The sequence below is a fragment of the Lactuca sativa genome, chromosome 3 (genome assembly GCF_002870075.4).
Source record: "Lactuca sativa cultivar Salinas chromosome 3, Lsat_Salinas_v11, whole genome shotgun sequence".
Taxonomy (NCBI): domain Eukaryota; kingdom Viridiplantae; phylum Streptophyta; class Magnoliopsida; order Asterales; family Asteraceae; genus Lactuca; species Lactuca sativa.
The window spans coordinates 157452861-157467123 of record NC_056625.2 but is presented as its reverse complement, the minus strand read 5'-3'; the positions used below and the strand labels follow the sequence as shown (position 1 = coordinate 157467123).

General features: G+C 33.2%; 2 protein-coding genes across 2 annotated transcripts; one reads left to right on the top strand and one right to left on the bottom strand.

The window, feature by feature from the left end:
- Nucleotides 1–588: 588 nt before the first annotated feature.
- LOC111876887 (uncharacterized) lies at nucleotides 589–1560 on the bottom strand. Its single transcript, XM_023873450.1, has one exon. The coding sequence runs from the start codon at nucleotides 1558–1560 to the stop codon at nucleotides 589–591; it is 972 nt and encodes a 323-aa protein (XP_023729218.1).
- A 9467-nt stretch (nucleotides 1561–11027) lies between these two features.
- On the top strand, nucleotides 11028–12462 carry LOC111876891 (MYB-like transcription factor EOBII). The gene is made up of 3 exons (XM_023873452.3): nucleotides 11028–11412; nucleotides 11620–11749; nucleotides 11835–12462. Exons 1-3 carry the CDS (start codon nucleotides 11274–11276, stop codon nucleotides 12253–12255), a joined length of 690 nt encoding a protein of 229 aa, XP_023729220.2. The 5' UTR covers nucleotides 11028–11273; the 3' UTR covers nucleotides 12256–12462.
- Nucleotides 12463–14263: the final 1801 nt, after the last annotated feature.

Sequence of the window (14263 nt, the reverse complement as noted above, 5' to 3'; positions counted from 1 at the left end):
TAGTGTGATTTCAAGAACCAAAGCCTCCTTTATATAGTGTGGTGGATTTGGGTTACATCCATGTAAACCCTAATACCCATGTCTCTCCATTTCCATGAGATCCATGGGTTAAAGCTCCATGGAGTATTCATGAACTTTCCACGCAAGCCTAGCCCATTCCAAATAAGCATTAGCCCACACTATATAAATATAAGAGCCCATATTTAATTAGTAAGACTTTTGATCTCTAAATTAATCCTAGATTAATTATAGATCAATACTAATTAAATAATATGATTTTATATTAATATATTAGAACTTATAATATATTAATAAATCATAACTTATACTATTCTCAAAAGATTATCCATAAATTGTTCGGGTGAAGTGCAACCCAAATGGACCATGCCGGGTCGGGTCAAGTACATACTAGATATAGTTATGGACTTAGACACTATATCCAACAAGTTTAACACACCATATAACAAAACGAAGGTTTTTATTATTTCTTGAAACTATTACATAGGTGTTCAAGTTTACTCTAAACTATGCCTCTAGTAGGCTTCATCAAATGATACTATGGCTACTGCATAACTCGATCTTCAGATATCAATCATCACTCTTCATTGTGTTGTCAGTTGCTTTGTTAGGGATGCTTCTTGGTTTTGGAGGTGCATTCGCTCTTGCGGCTTCACTTTTCTTCGGGCAATCCTTTGATATATGTCCCTTATTCCTACATCCGTAACAAAACCTCTTGTTGGATGTACAGACATTGGTGTAATGCTCATTCTTCCCACACTTAAAACAAGTCACTTCTTTGTAGCATCTCCCATAGTTCTTCAGCGGTGCCTTTGGCTTTGTAACACCTTTCCTTTTTGGGCAATCTTGCTTGAGGCGCCCTTCCTCATTACATCCGTAACACACCCTGGTGTTCAATGTACACTCATCGGCGTAATGCCCATGCTTTCCACACTTGAAACAAGTTACTTTTTCGTAGTACCTCCCATTGTGCTTCAGCGGTACACTTGGCTTTGTAGCTCTCATCGGACATTCTTGCTTGAAGTGTCCCTCTTTACTACACTTAAAGAAAACTTCTTCCTCGGTTGGGCATTCGTGGGCATAGTGACCAGTCTTCCTGCATTTGAAGCAGGTTACTTCCTTAGGGCATCTACTGTTGTGTTTTCTTCCATACTTGTCACACCATTTTGCTTCAACTACTCCTCCAGACTTTGAGAACATGTTGTTCTTGTCAGACCTTGAAGACCCCTCAAATTTCCTCTTCTTGCCAACATCAAACTTGTTGGCGATATTGTCGTTGATCAATTCATCGACATACTTAGCAACCGTGATGGTCGCCTCAAGACTGGGTGTATGACGTACTGGCACAGTAAGTTCGTCCTTACTTCGTTGAAGTAAACGCATTGTTTCGTCCATCTGTTGATCCAACATTATCCGCACCATTGCTTGTACTCCGGCCATCGTGATTGGTCTAGGTGCAGCTGCTACCTCTGGCACATGCTCAATCACTGGTGGCTCGGGCTGCGGGTTACCGCTTCCAAATCTGCTTCTAGTGCTCACCATGTTGATCTATGCACCAAATCAGACGTTCGGTGTACCGAGGCGAGAATTTAAGATAAGAAAGTTTTATTTTCGATAGACGTATAAATCTCCCTATTACTCCAAGAAGTTACATGCCAGTTCTAATACCGTAATTAAACGTTTAGAAACCTGAACACATAAAGTTTCCAGATCCGGTTGGCAATAGACCATAGATCCAATCATATAATGCATATCATAAATCATTTAGCACATAAAAGCATGTTAGGCATCATTCCTAAAATAAACTAGTGCTTGTGTCTATTCAGGTGTATTACCTAAATCTATTAGACATTCTTCACAATCATTGCTTAGCATTCTAAGTTTAAGTCTAGAAATAAATCCATATTCCTAGTTCGCTTAAATTAATGCTCTGATACCAACTGTGACATCCCTATTTTCACGGCTAGAAAAGACCGATTTTGTTTATGCTTTATAAAAATCAGAGTATCTCTTTTAATAAAAAGGTTACGGAATTTGTTCCCAGTAAAACATGATAAATACGTTATCAAATCATTTCCGAAGAAAAGTATTTTTGTTCATTTTAAAACATTTGGAATGTCATTGTCAATACAGAAACATAAGCATAAACAAAACTTACATTCATTATCACTAGTGATTTATATCTCCTTAATCTCTGAGTGTAATGTGACTTCATATCAACACATGTGATATAAATAAACTGAGTGGGTCAGGTTGGGAAACTTGATGAGTACATAGGGTTTTCAACCCACAATAATATAATTATTATGTTTAAACATTTAAACAATCAACCAAATTACCCATCCCCATTATCTCCTTTATTCTACCCTAAGAATTCAACTATTCCTCGTTTATTTATTCCTAAGGGTTATCCTAAGGAATAAGCACGAAATCCATTGTTGCCAAGGTTTACTCAACAGGCACTAAATCCATAGTTACCAAGGTTTATCTCGTTTATTGACAGTATCGTTTCTGAGACTCCTCTCGCAACACAGGTCAATGGGTTTTATCTCGTTTATCGACGGTATCGTTTTTGAGAATCCACTCGCAATACATGTCGATGGGTTTTTAGAGTACACATGGTGAATACATAGTTCAAAACACCTACAGGTTGCGAGCCTGCTAGTATCCACTGGAATGTCTAGAATAGTCTGTGGTTGTCACTAATACTCTGCTGGATGACGGGGCCAACACTGGGGTAAAAGGCTTCTCTCATGGTTCACCTCTCACCCTTACCTCATGGTTTATATCACTTATTCATCATTTTATTTTTTTCACACAGAAACTATTTCATCTACCCATGTTTTACGCAACACATTTTGTAGATATAAAATACGTATATAGTTTAAAACATGTATAAAAATCTTTTACCCAGCACAGACAGCAAGTATTCAGGCAGTATAGACACATAACACATAATTTATATAAAATACTTCATATCTATGTGTAAGCTGAAAGTAACTATGCACTCAATTGATTAGGTGGTGACTCGGCACTTGGGCAGCACTTCGTTACACTTAAAATAATTTCCGTCGACAAAACCTAGTATCAATATCAGTAGGGTTTAGTCTAACGTTAACCGCGACTAATTAATATTCTAGCTATTATTACTATTATATAAGAATTAAACAATACTTATATAACCCATGATAATAGCCCAAGTATTTATTATAAGTTCCTAATAACGTTACTATAATTAAATAAAAGCTATATTAAAAATAGCGTACACGTAGCTCACTTACAAGAAGTTTTTCTCAAAACCGGGCGCTACTGGAGCAGCGTTCCCGAGCCAAAAGACTCTTCTTCTCGGAGCCGTCAGGCACTCCGGGGCTTCCGCCTCGTGCTAGGGAGGTTCCCTAGACTTTTCGGGGGGTTTTGGGGCTAGAGAGAAGTTCTAGAGAGAGAGAGGGAAGTGAGAGGAGGTATGAGGAATGAAGAGGGATTCACCTCTTATTTATAGGAGGCTGGAGGAAGGTTCACATTGTGAATTTTTGATATTCACGTCGTTAGCTAGGCTGGCTACAGCCAGGCGCAGCCTAGTGCTGACACGTGGCATCGCACATAGGGTGGAAATCAGCCGATTTTCAAAAATTCATAACTTTCGCATACAAACTCCGTTTTCGACGTCATTTATATCCACGCATAGGTAAAACTAAGATCTACAACTTTCATTTAGACTTTGTCGGCTAATTCTCAATCGATCTTAAATTTAACAGTACGAGGAGATTAGACTGCTAAATGACCGCAACGAATTCGTAACAACTTAATACGGACACCGTTTTCGTATGTATTTTTACCGTTGAGTTCCTATTAATGAGATCTTCAACTCTCATCTAGGTCGTATAAGCCAAAAACCACTCGAACTAAAATTTGAGTTTCGGGCTGTATACTGCTAAGCCGAAACTTTAAAAAATCATAAATTTCTCATACGAAGTCAGATTTGGGCGTTCTTTTTATGGATTTTCTTGGTTTAACATACTCTACGACTATGGTTTAGATTACTAAGGCTAAAAAGTCTTCTATCATAAATTCAATTTTTACGCTTCTCGGTGCCGTGCCGGTTTTGCTGTAAAACTTCGACGGACCATAACTTCTTCATTACAACTCGGATTTCGGCGTTCTTTATATGTACGAAACCCTTGAGACATATTCTACAACTTAGTTAAGATTATTTATTCTAAATAACCTTTTTGTCGAAAAGTCGTTTTGGACCCTTATTATCTCTAAATTGACTAGCCCGGATCTACAGACGTTACACATATATTATGTTCTTCATGTTCATAAACGATTATCTTCTTGATATTATATTTCCGCACCAATGCAATCCAGAAATGGGATCCTACAATTTCTTTTCTTGAATCGGTCAATTCATAATATTTCAAAAGAGGGGTACATTCATGAAATCTCTTATGTAAAAGAGGTAAAAGAGGCAAGTTGTTATGTTAACAATTCACGTGTGGAAGCTCACGTGGATGAATAGCCAAAATAAGGGGTCCCCTATATCTTGGTTAGCTTGGTGTTGTAACTCATTCGTTGAATTCATGTCTTGTTCATTCTTTTTGTTTTAATGAAATTTCCCGTTGTTCAAAAAACAAAATGTCCATCTATTGGTCGTTATTGTATTTATACCTATACTTGACATACGAATAGTAACAGGCCTTAACTTTTTTTTATATGAGCAAGCACTATTATTATAAAATAACTAGATGTGAGACCATATATTATATGGGTTGATTAAAACAAAATGTTAAATATGAAAGAGTAGACGGGAGGTTTATTTGTATTTGAAAGTTAAAATAAATGAAAATTATGAAAAAATAAAATAAAAAATGAACATGCAAAAAATAAATAAATTAAAATTCCGTATTTAATTGTAAGATCCGTGTACTAAACAGATTAATTTAAACAACTTGTTAATTATGAAGGTTTAAACTATAATTTATTAGAAATTAAAATTGAAAATTGAAAATTGAAATTTGAAAATAATATAGTCATTAAGGTATATTTAATTTATGGAAACTAAATTAATGATATATTGAAAAATAAAAAATAAAATAAATGATAAGTAGAAATTAAATATCTCTAAATTACTACAAATGACATTTAACAAAATTGAAAGAAAAAATGACATGTATTAATTGGATTTTTATTTATTAAGAAACATTATTGAACCTTGTCTATATTTTCCTTATTGACGTCTTTGTATATACATTTTCTAATAAATGAGACCTAAAAGTGATACGTGTCAGTTTTTTAGAATATTTCTTTGACACGTGATATTTTTCTATGATTTTTATTATTATTTTTTTTTATAACAAATCAAATGTAATTATCCTAATAAGATTATTATGTTTATTTTGCTTAACAAATTAATTCATAATTACTTATAATCGACAATATCTTGGCTTTTTTTTACATTTATTATTTTTTTTATCTATATAAAAAATTTTAAATATATCGATCGTGGTTTCCATGGGTTATAACCTAGTATGTATATATATACTTTGGAAATTAATGATAATCTACTATAATAAATGAAGGTTTTTTGCGACATGTTATCTTTTCATTCATTTAGACACATGACATTTTCTAAAATTTTTAGATTTTTTATTTTCCACTTGTCATTTTATTGTATTTTTCATTTTATCAAATTAAAATTCCACATTTAATATGTAAGATAATATATATGTAAGGTATTTATTAGAAAAAGTTTATATATATAATATATTCAATACATTAAAGCCTCATTAATTTTAATAAATAAAATTTTTTCTTAGTTTTCTTATAAATCCAAAATTTTCAAATTGTTAAAATTTTATATTTAATTTTTTTTAAATAAACCCATGTAATACATGAGTCTCATACTTAGTTTGAGAATAGATACGGAAGTTGTTATATCTTTCAAGTTCATGCGCGTTATATTTTATAACCACGACAAACTCATACCACAACTTAGACCTTGTGGTATACATACCACGAAGCAAATCGTGGTCTAGCTGGCCACGAGAAAGTCTCGTGCACACCACCCCGACGTTTCGTGGTCGGGCGTGGTCGTGCTCATCCGTGCTCCCGACGACGAAATCAAACGAAGAAGGTGATTGGTTGTTGGTTTTTTTGGCAGCTTTCGACGCTACAGGTATCTTGAAAGCGAGATTGCCTACTGTAAGACGCACAAAAGGGCAAGGATCCATACTGTATTGTGAAAATTGTTTTTGCCTTTCTCCGGCGATTCAACAGAAGTCGACGAAGAGGGTTTAAGAAGCGGATGAAGAGAAGATTAAATCAACAACTGCAAGTTTGATCCTTGTATTATGTGTTAGTTGTCTACTTTTGTACTTAATTTTCATTTCAACTTTATTCTTAGCCCCTTACCTTTTTATGTTTTTTTTATTCTTGGACTTCATACTAGTACACTTTTTTGTTTGTTACTTTAATCTTTTCGTTTTATGTTGTTTTTAAAAGTTCAATGAATCTTATTTACGAAATAATAATTAAATTATGTATTGGTTATGTTTAATCATTGTAATTTATTAATAATATTTGTAGTTATATTATGTAGTTTAGTTTTTTTTGTTGTTGGTTACACATGTTTTTATTGAATTGTATGTTAAAATATGTAATTTTATTGTATTTTTGAATTAAAAAAAATGTAATTTATTGTATTTTTGAATTAAAAAAAATAAAAATAATGATGTGGAGTGGTGTGTTAGTGGTAGGTATCCCATGTTAGTGGTAGTGGAATGTGGTGCTGATGTGGCACCCACCACATATGTGGTATGTGGTGGGTATAACAAATGGCCTTAGGTGAAACAATAGTCTTTTTCTCCGCATTTTGTGTTAATTTTTTTTAATAAATAAAATATTAACATATGACCTCCTTTAATTTGTTTCTATAATATACAACAGATTAACCATTTTGTTTCGGTACACTTATTAAATAAATCAAACATCGACTCATACAGTTGATTTACATAATAAAAGGTACACAAAAATGTAATAATTCGCACAAAAAATTGAGCCCTGCTAAATAAGTTAAATTTAACTTATTTTATGGGCAGTTCCGAGCATCAATAATAGAATTATCAATTATGTTACTTTTTCATACTCGTTTTAGATGGACCACATCCCTTGTTCCAATTCCATTAGCTAATTTAACTGTAACTAGTTTATCACGTGAAGCATAAACAAATGATTCTTATAATTATTATAACTCAGACTTAGTTTTAAGAAATTTGATAAAAAAAAAATGTAGTAAATATGTGTGCATACTTATTTAGAAATGGAATATACTTCTGGTTTAACAAGAGGCAATACACTACCGTAATGTGTGTAAATAAATACATGTTAGCTACATTTTGGAAATAAACTTATTCATATTAGTTAATATATGTAATATGATTCACACATGGTATATACAAGAGAAAAAGACAAATTTAGTTAAAAAAAAACACGATTATTTGCCAAGAAATAGTCAGAAATTAAGAAAATGACCTAAAAAGCAATCAAAATCGCAGTTGAGCCTTCATGGGCTGTGATTTCGTATTTTTATGATTTTCACTTTTGGGCAACTTTATACCATTCTGATTGATCTGATTAGTTTTCATTACGTTCTTTAAACCAAGAATTCTCTATTGAAATATTTCGATCAATATTTGGACATCGGAAAGTCCCTCTCTCAAAGCTCCAAAGTAGGCTTTTCAGGCTGGTGAGACAATTTGTTCAAACTTAGAAATTTTTCATATTTTTCTAAGTTCATGAAAACATTTTTCCTAACTTCAAACGCCAATAATTCTTTTTAATAATTCTTTTTATATGAACTCGGATTTTGTCGATTTTTTATCTATATATTCCTTATCATGTGGACTACATAATACATTTAGAAAGCTACTACATAGAGCCCCTAGATTTCGAGTTATAAAACTCAAAAATAGACTACTTAGTGATTTTTGAACTTTTTTCAAAAATCACCATTTTTCACATAAGCTTCAAGGAAACCTTTATGTTCATTCCAAAAAACTCCTATACTACTAATAACAACATATGAAACTTAATCCATGCATTTCTTTCCGAATTTAAGCTCTTAAAATTATTCCAAATGTAAAACTTAAAAAATAAAAATGAGATAAAGAGCTTAAATTCAAAAAGGAATGAAATTCATATGTTGTTATTAATAGTATATGAGTGGTTTGGAAAGAATGTAAAGTTAATTTCCGGAAGCTTATGTGAAAAGTTGTGATTTTTGGAAAAGTTCAAAAATCATTAAGTAACATACTTTAAGGATTTATAGCTGAGATCTAGAGGCAATGTGCAGTAACTTCTTATATGAAATTTGCAATCGACTTGATAAAGAATATATAGATAAAAGAATCGAGTTCATATGAAAATGTTATTAACTTTTGAAGTTAGGGAAAATGTTTCCATGAACAGTAGACAATAGAAAATTTACTAAGGGAAAAATGTCCTAACAACCTTGGTGGCCTACTTTTAGAGCTTTAAGAGGGGGGGGGGGGGGGGGGGGGGTTCTGGATGTCTAAATATCTTTTGCATACTAATGGAAAGTTGCTGTTGAAAAAAAGATAATAAGAAAAATAAATGGGCCAACTGATGTTCGTATGAGAAAAATATAAAGATTAAAAGTTGGTAAAAATTAAAAACAGAACAAATGCGAAATCACAACCCATTTGGCTAAAATCGTAGCTAATGAAAACCCAACTACTATTTTGATAATTATTTGAGTTAGTTCATTAAAATTTGTTTATTCTTGTCAAGTGATTAGCGATTTTGACTAAATTTGTTTTTTTTCTCTATATATAATATGTGTTGTAAGACGAGTTTTTAATTAACTAGTAAACAACGCGTGGCTACGCTGCTTTTGGAGTAATATGGAATAATCGGCAAACTTCTAAAAGTATAAATCAAAACGACCATTTTTGTAATTTTTTTATCAATATATGGATCTTTTTGTAAATTATAGGGACAATTTCAGTAAACATAATTTTAAAGTAGGGATTGCTTATGTAAAGTCAAAATAGTGAGAGGGAGGTAAAGCGACAAACATTAGAAACCTGTGGGCAATATGTAATGAACAACAGGAACAAAGGGACTTTAACTTGAGAAACATTAAAAAACTATGGCCAATCTATAAAAAACATTAACTTTACTGTAGCTCACCACAATGTAAATTAATATAGTATATAAATATATAATTAAGATTCATATTCATATTCATATTTATATGCAACCATGATTAAAATGAAAAATAACCGTAATGATTCGTTTAACCAATCTTTTGCAATATTAAAGTTCATAACTGAATCTTTCATCCTAGTGATTCATAAAAATATCTAGGCAAAATAGTATCCGGCGTTGCCTTCCCTCTTTGAGGTTGAGGGTTCAAGTCTTGTAAGAGACATAAATGAAAATTAAAATTAGAACAAGAAGTTTCATTTTTCTTCTGAATTTAAGCTCTTAATTTTTAAATTTGAATGATTATACTATATAAAATTAGTTCTAAGAAATAAAATAGGGTTCTTGATCAAGCAATTGTAGTAAAAGTAAGGAGGAAAGCAAGAAAAAGATGGAAATGGTTAAAGTGGTGATAGTCTATTCGAACTTCTTCCCCAACTTTTATAAGATGCTAGAGTGAAGGGTTGTTTAATAACTATTAACAATTAAGTTAACATTTTCAAATAATTAAAGTATAATTAAATAAAACTGAGTAATTTGTAAACCTGATGACACGATTGAATATAAACGTGTTACTGAAAACTCGTACATAACAATTAAAATAAAATATATATTGAAGAGTATACCTTTCAAGAAACAAACTTCTAACTTAGATGAAGAGAATTTAGATTAATCACGAGGTTTTTGCAAAGATCTAAGAATATTTTGTAACATCAAATTTTGAAATTGATGATTTCTCGTATTTCTCATCAAAAAAATTCCTCTCCCACTCTTTCTTTTAACTTTTATTTAAAAAAAAAATCAAATTAAAGAAAAAACTTGGTTTGTCAGTAAACATTTTTAGCTTTTATTTTAAATAAAAAAAAAATTCATAATCCAAAAACTACTTAATAAGCTTTTAGAAACTTTTTTACTTTTAGTTTTTATGTAATTTTTTTAAACTCTTCCAACTACTTTGCTTAATTAACATTTCCATACAAATACAAGGTTGACACAACTAAAACTAAATATACATAGGATTCCAAACAGAGGGAATTACAGGATATAAAAAAAAAATTATAGAATCCTTTCGATGCCAAGATATCTTATCACAAGTGTTCTAGATTAAGATCAACTTGCTTTACTAAGACATAATTAATTAGATAATTAAACACATTCACTGCTCTAAGAACCATTGATTTTATTTTGTAACAGTAATCACAGTATCTTAAAAGACACCTAGACAATTTTCGCTAATCAGGTTTGAAGGGGAACTACTAAATTCATTGCACCTTCTTTGTTAGATTGTTAATTAATAACCTTTTTTCTAAATCAGCTAGCTACAGTGTAATAAATAAGCATCATGATATGTCTACATCTTAAAAGTTTTGGATTAAATTAATGGTTTAGTGTTACACATCAATGTCTAAATCGGCATATTTGCACTTAAACTAAGATACATACATACATTAAACAAAACATATAACTCCAAGGACCACACACGTGTCACCTTTAACATATTCTAATACCCCATTACCCAAAATAGCATACTAGAAGCTAGTAAAAGCATAAAATTATGATAACTAGAGACTAAAAGTATATACACCATGAAATGAATGATCATGCATATCACCATATGTTTCATGAGGATTGGGTACAAGCCGTTTTCATGGAGACACCGACGATTTGTATAGCTTAGTGCATGCTTTCTTTAAAGATTTCGTGTTGTTATTGACATCATGAGTTAAGCCTAGTTACAGAATTGCTATATGAGGAAGATTTAAAGGGCATATTTACTTTAAATAGGCAAGAATCAAGTTTTGGACAGGTGGGTCGACCTGATTGGTTATATAGCTTTTATATAAGATCCCATGGCAAGATTTGGAACAAAAAGTTATGTTGTTTAAAAAGTGAGATCACCAAATCCTAGAAAGACATTGTGAATCGACTGTTGGAGGATGTATATATATATATAGGGGTTGCTCTAGTTTCACTTGTAGTTGTGTCACACAAGTTGGAGACAAGAAAATAAGTGAATATTGAAAGAAAAAATGGTTGCAATGATGGGATGGAGAATGCATGAACAAGAATGGAGGAAAGGGCCTTGGACACCCATGGAAGATAACTTGCTTATTGAGTATGTTAGAATGCATGGAGAAGGAAGATGGAGTTCGGTAGCTGATTCCTCAGGTATAACCTAGTATGAGTTCTTTCGACTCCTCATGAATATTCGACTCTTAATTATGTTAGTAACCTATTACATGTGAATAACCTTTCTACACAAACTTTATAAACGCCAACTTTCAAGAAAATGACCATATATAGGATGACCATCTACACTTAGTTAAAAAAAATTGCAATTTTCGCCATTAAGGTTGATTTGGCTTCTTTTTTCAGGTTTGAAAAGGAGTGGGAAGAGTTGTAGGTTAAGATGGGTGAATTACCTAAGGCCTGGTCTTAAAAAAGGTCAATTAACACCTCAAGAAGAAGGCATTATTATTGAACTTCATGCGTTATGGGGAAACAAGTAATGCAATTAGTTACACACATACATGTTTTTATTTTATTAATTAAATTGGTTCATGATCTTTAAAGTTGTTTTGATATTAAAGGTGGTCTACCATAGCGAGATACTTGCCAGGAAGAACAGATAACGAGATAAAGAACTATTGGAGAACTAATTTCAAGAAGAAAGGAACCCCATCACAAAATCAAGAAAAGCAAAAACATAAAGTTGCATTTAGGCGTGATCAGCATCATCAACAACAACAACAAATTATGAATAATAATTATGTGTTACCTCAGGTAGAAGAGAGTAACCAAAGGATGATCTTTGAATCACCAGAAACGAAGATTGAAGATACTACTGTTAGTGAGCAACATTATAACCGGTCTGTGATGGCTCAAGATGTTGCATCTTGGTGGGACACTGTCTCTGAGGATGGTTTATGGAGTGAGTTTTTGTGGAATCAGGATAACGACCAATATCCAAATGAATCTGTGATTGAACAATCATTTAGCTCATGTTTTTGAATTTGGACTTAGAGAAGAAACTTTGAATTATATCCCCTAAGTATCACATATAGTTAGCGATTTAAATGTAATGTCTTTTCTAGTATATATCATCGTAAGGCAAGGCATTACCAGAATAAATGGTGCTTAACCACCATTTTAGTCAGTTCCGAACTTTTACTTCTTGTAGGACTTTCATCAAAACAGTGCGTGGGTAATGCAGCTGAAAGCTTTGATACATAACTTATCACCTTATAATCTTATATTCATTCCTTCTGGTTGTTTATTGAAGCAAAGGGATGTGGAAATTAACAAGAACAATGGAAGAATCCGGGAACATAGGTGGTGATTCTTCTGTTATGGACACACTTTTCAATCTTGAAATTAATCTTGAACTATACACATTAGAAGAAAAGTCTCGGATCATATGATTAAGGGGGAAAAACATGTACAAGCATTTGTAGTAATATGTTCGGCCTAACGCAATAAATAGTACTAGTAATAAAAATTGAATTACTACAAGAAATACAACCATTACCGGCGACACCAATAGCGGCGAGATGGACATTTAGCGGTGACATATCAATTTGTCGCCGCTAAAGGGCCATGTCGCCGGTTATGCTTATTGACACGAATCCACGTTTTCACGTTTGGTTAAACGACATCCGTTCGATCATGTTTCTAATCCAATGGTTGGGATACTCGTGGAACACACAAGACCAATACCAGCGACACAAGTCGCCGCTAAAGACCTAACCGTGTTGCCGCTAAATGTCGAATAAATGATGCGGCAATAATTCCTTCCGAAGCTGTAGACGCTATTGATAAAAGTCACCGCTAAAGCCCCTTGCGTCGCCGGTATTGGTCGATGGGAGTTAACAAAAAAAATTGATGCCTTTTTCCTTTTCTGCTTCTGTTTGCTCCATCTCTGACGCTTTTTTCTTTCCATCTTCTTCTGCGATTCACAACGATTCAAGCCATCATCATCGTCGAAATTGAGGATTTCCGGCGACGGTAAAGTAGATACCGACGACTTAAGACAAAATTCTCGGACGATATCGATGCATTTCCGGCGACGGTAGGTATCTCCAGCTTAGTTCTCTTTCCCTTTCTCCTGTAACATCGATTTTTAGCTTACATTAGTGATTAATTGCAAAAAATTGTCAAATTTTAGTTTTTGATTCAGTTACCGGCGACTGTTGCTATCACCACCGGCGACTACCGCCACCACTGCACCATTTGTATGATTTCCGCCACCACAGGTTCTATATGCTGTGAAATTCGAGTTTAATTGCAAAATATGTGTAGTTGTATAAATTATGTGAAATTTGGTATATGTGTGTATATTTGATATACGTATGTGAATCCATGTAAGTTTGGTGTATATATGTGAATGTATGTGTGTTTGATGTATATGTGGTATATTGTGACAACCCGTTGTTTCAGGTCAACAAAAGGTCAATCTAGGTCAACAAAAGTCAAACATATCAAATAAATGTCAAACTTATTTCTTTAATTATCTTAAAACGGCTAAGTTAATAAGTTATAACGGTATAGACCTTGTATTCAAAGGTGCTGTATGTTAAGGAGGAAAACAATAGGAACCGAGAACCCTTCATCCGAGCCGCAAAACCTCGCTTAGCTTGAGACTTCGGACCGCAAACAATTCACGGCCGCAAATGAGGTTCGCAGCCGCAAACGAGGTTCGCAACCGTAAACCTCGGTTCAGAGCTGATAACTCATTCCCCGGACCGTAAACTCCGGTCTTATCCACTCGGTGTGGATACCAACGAAGGTGTCCCATCAGTTTTGACCCTATATAGGGCTAGATCGTAAACTCATCCTCACTTCTTCATGTCCAGCCGAAAACACATCCCTTCTCTCTCAAGAACACCAACCGTAAACCCCTTTTCTCTCTCAACTATCATCCTTCAATCCTTTGAATCTTCTTACGATCTTGCTTGGATCTGCAAGTGTTCTTCATTTCATCAAGATCCTTGGGCCGTAAACCCTTGAATCTCCTTCATTT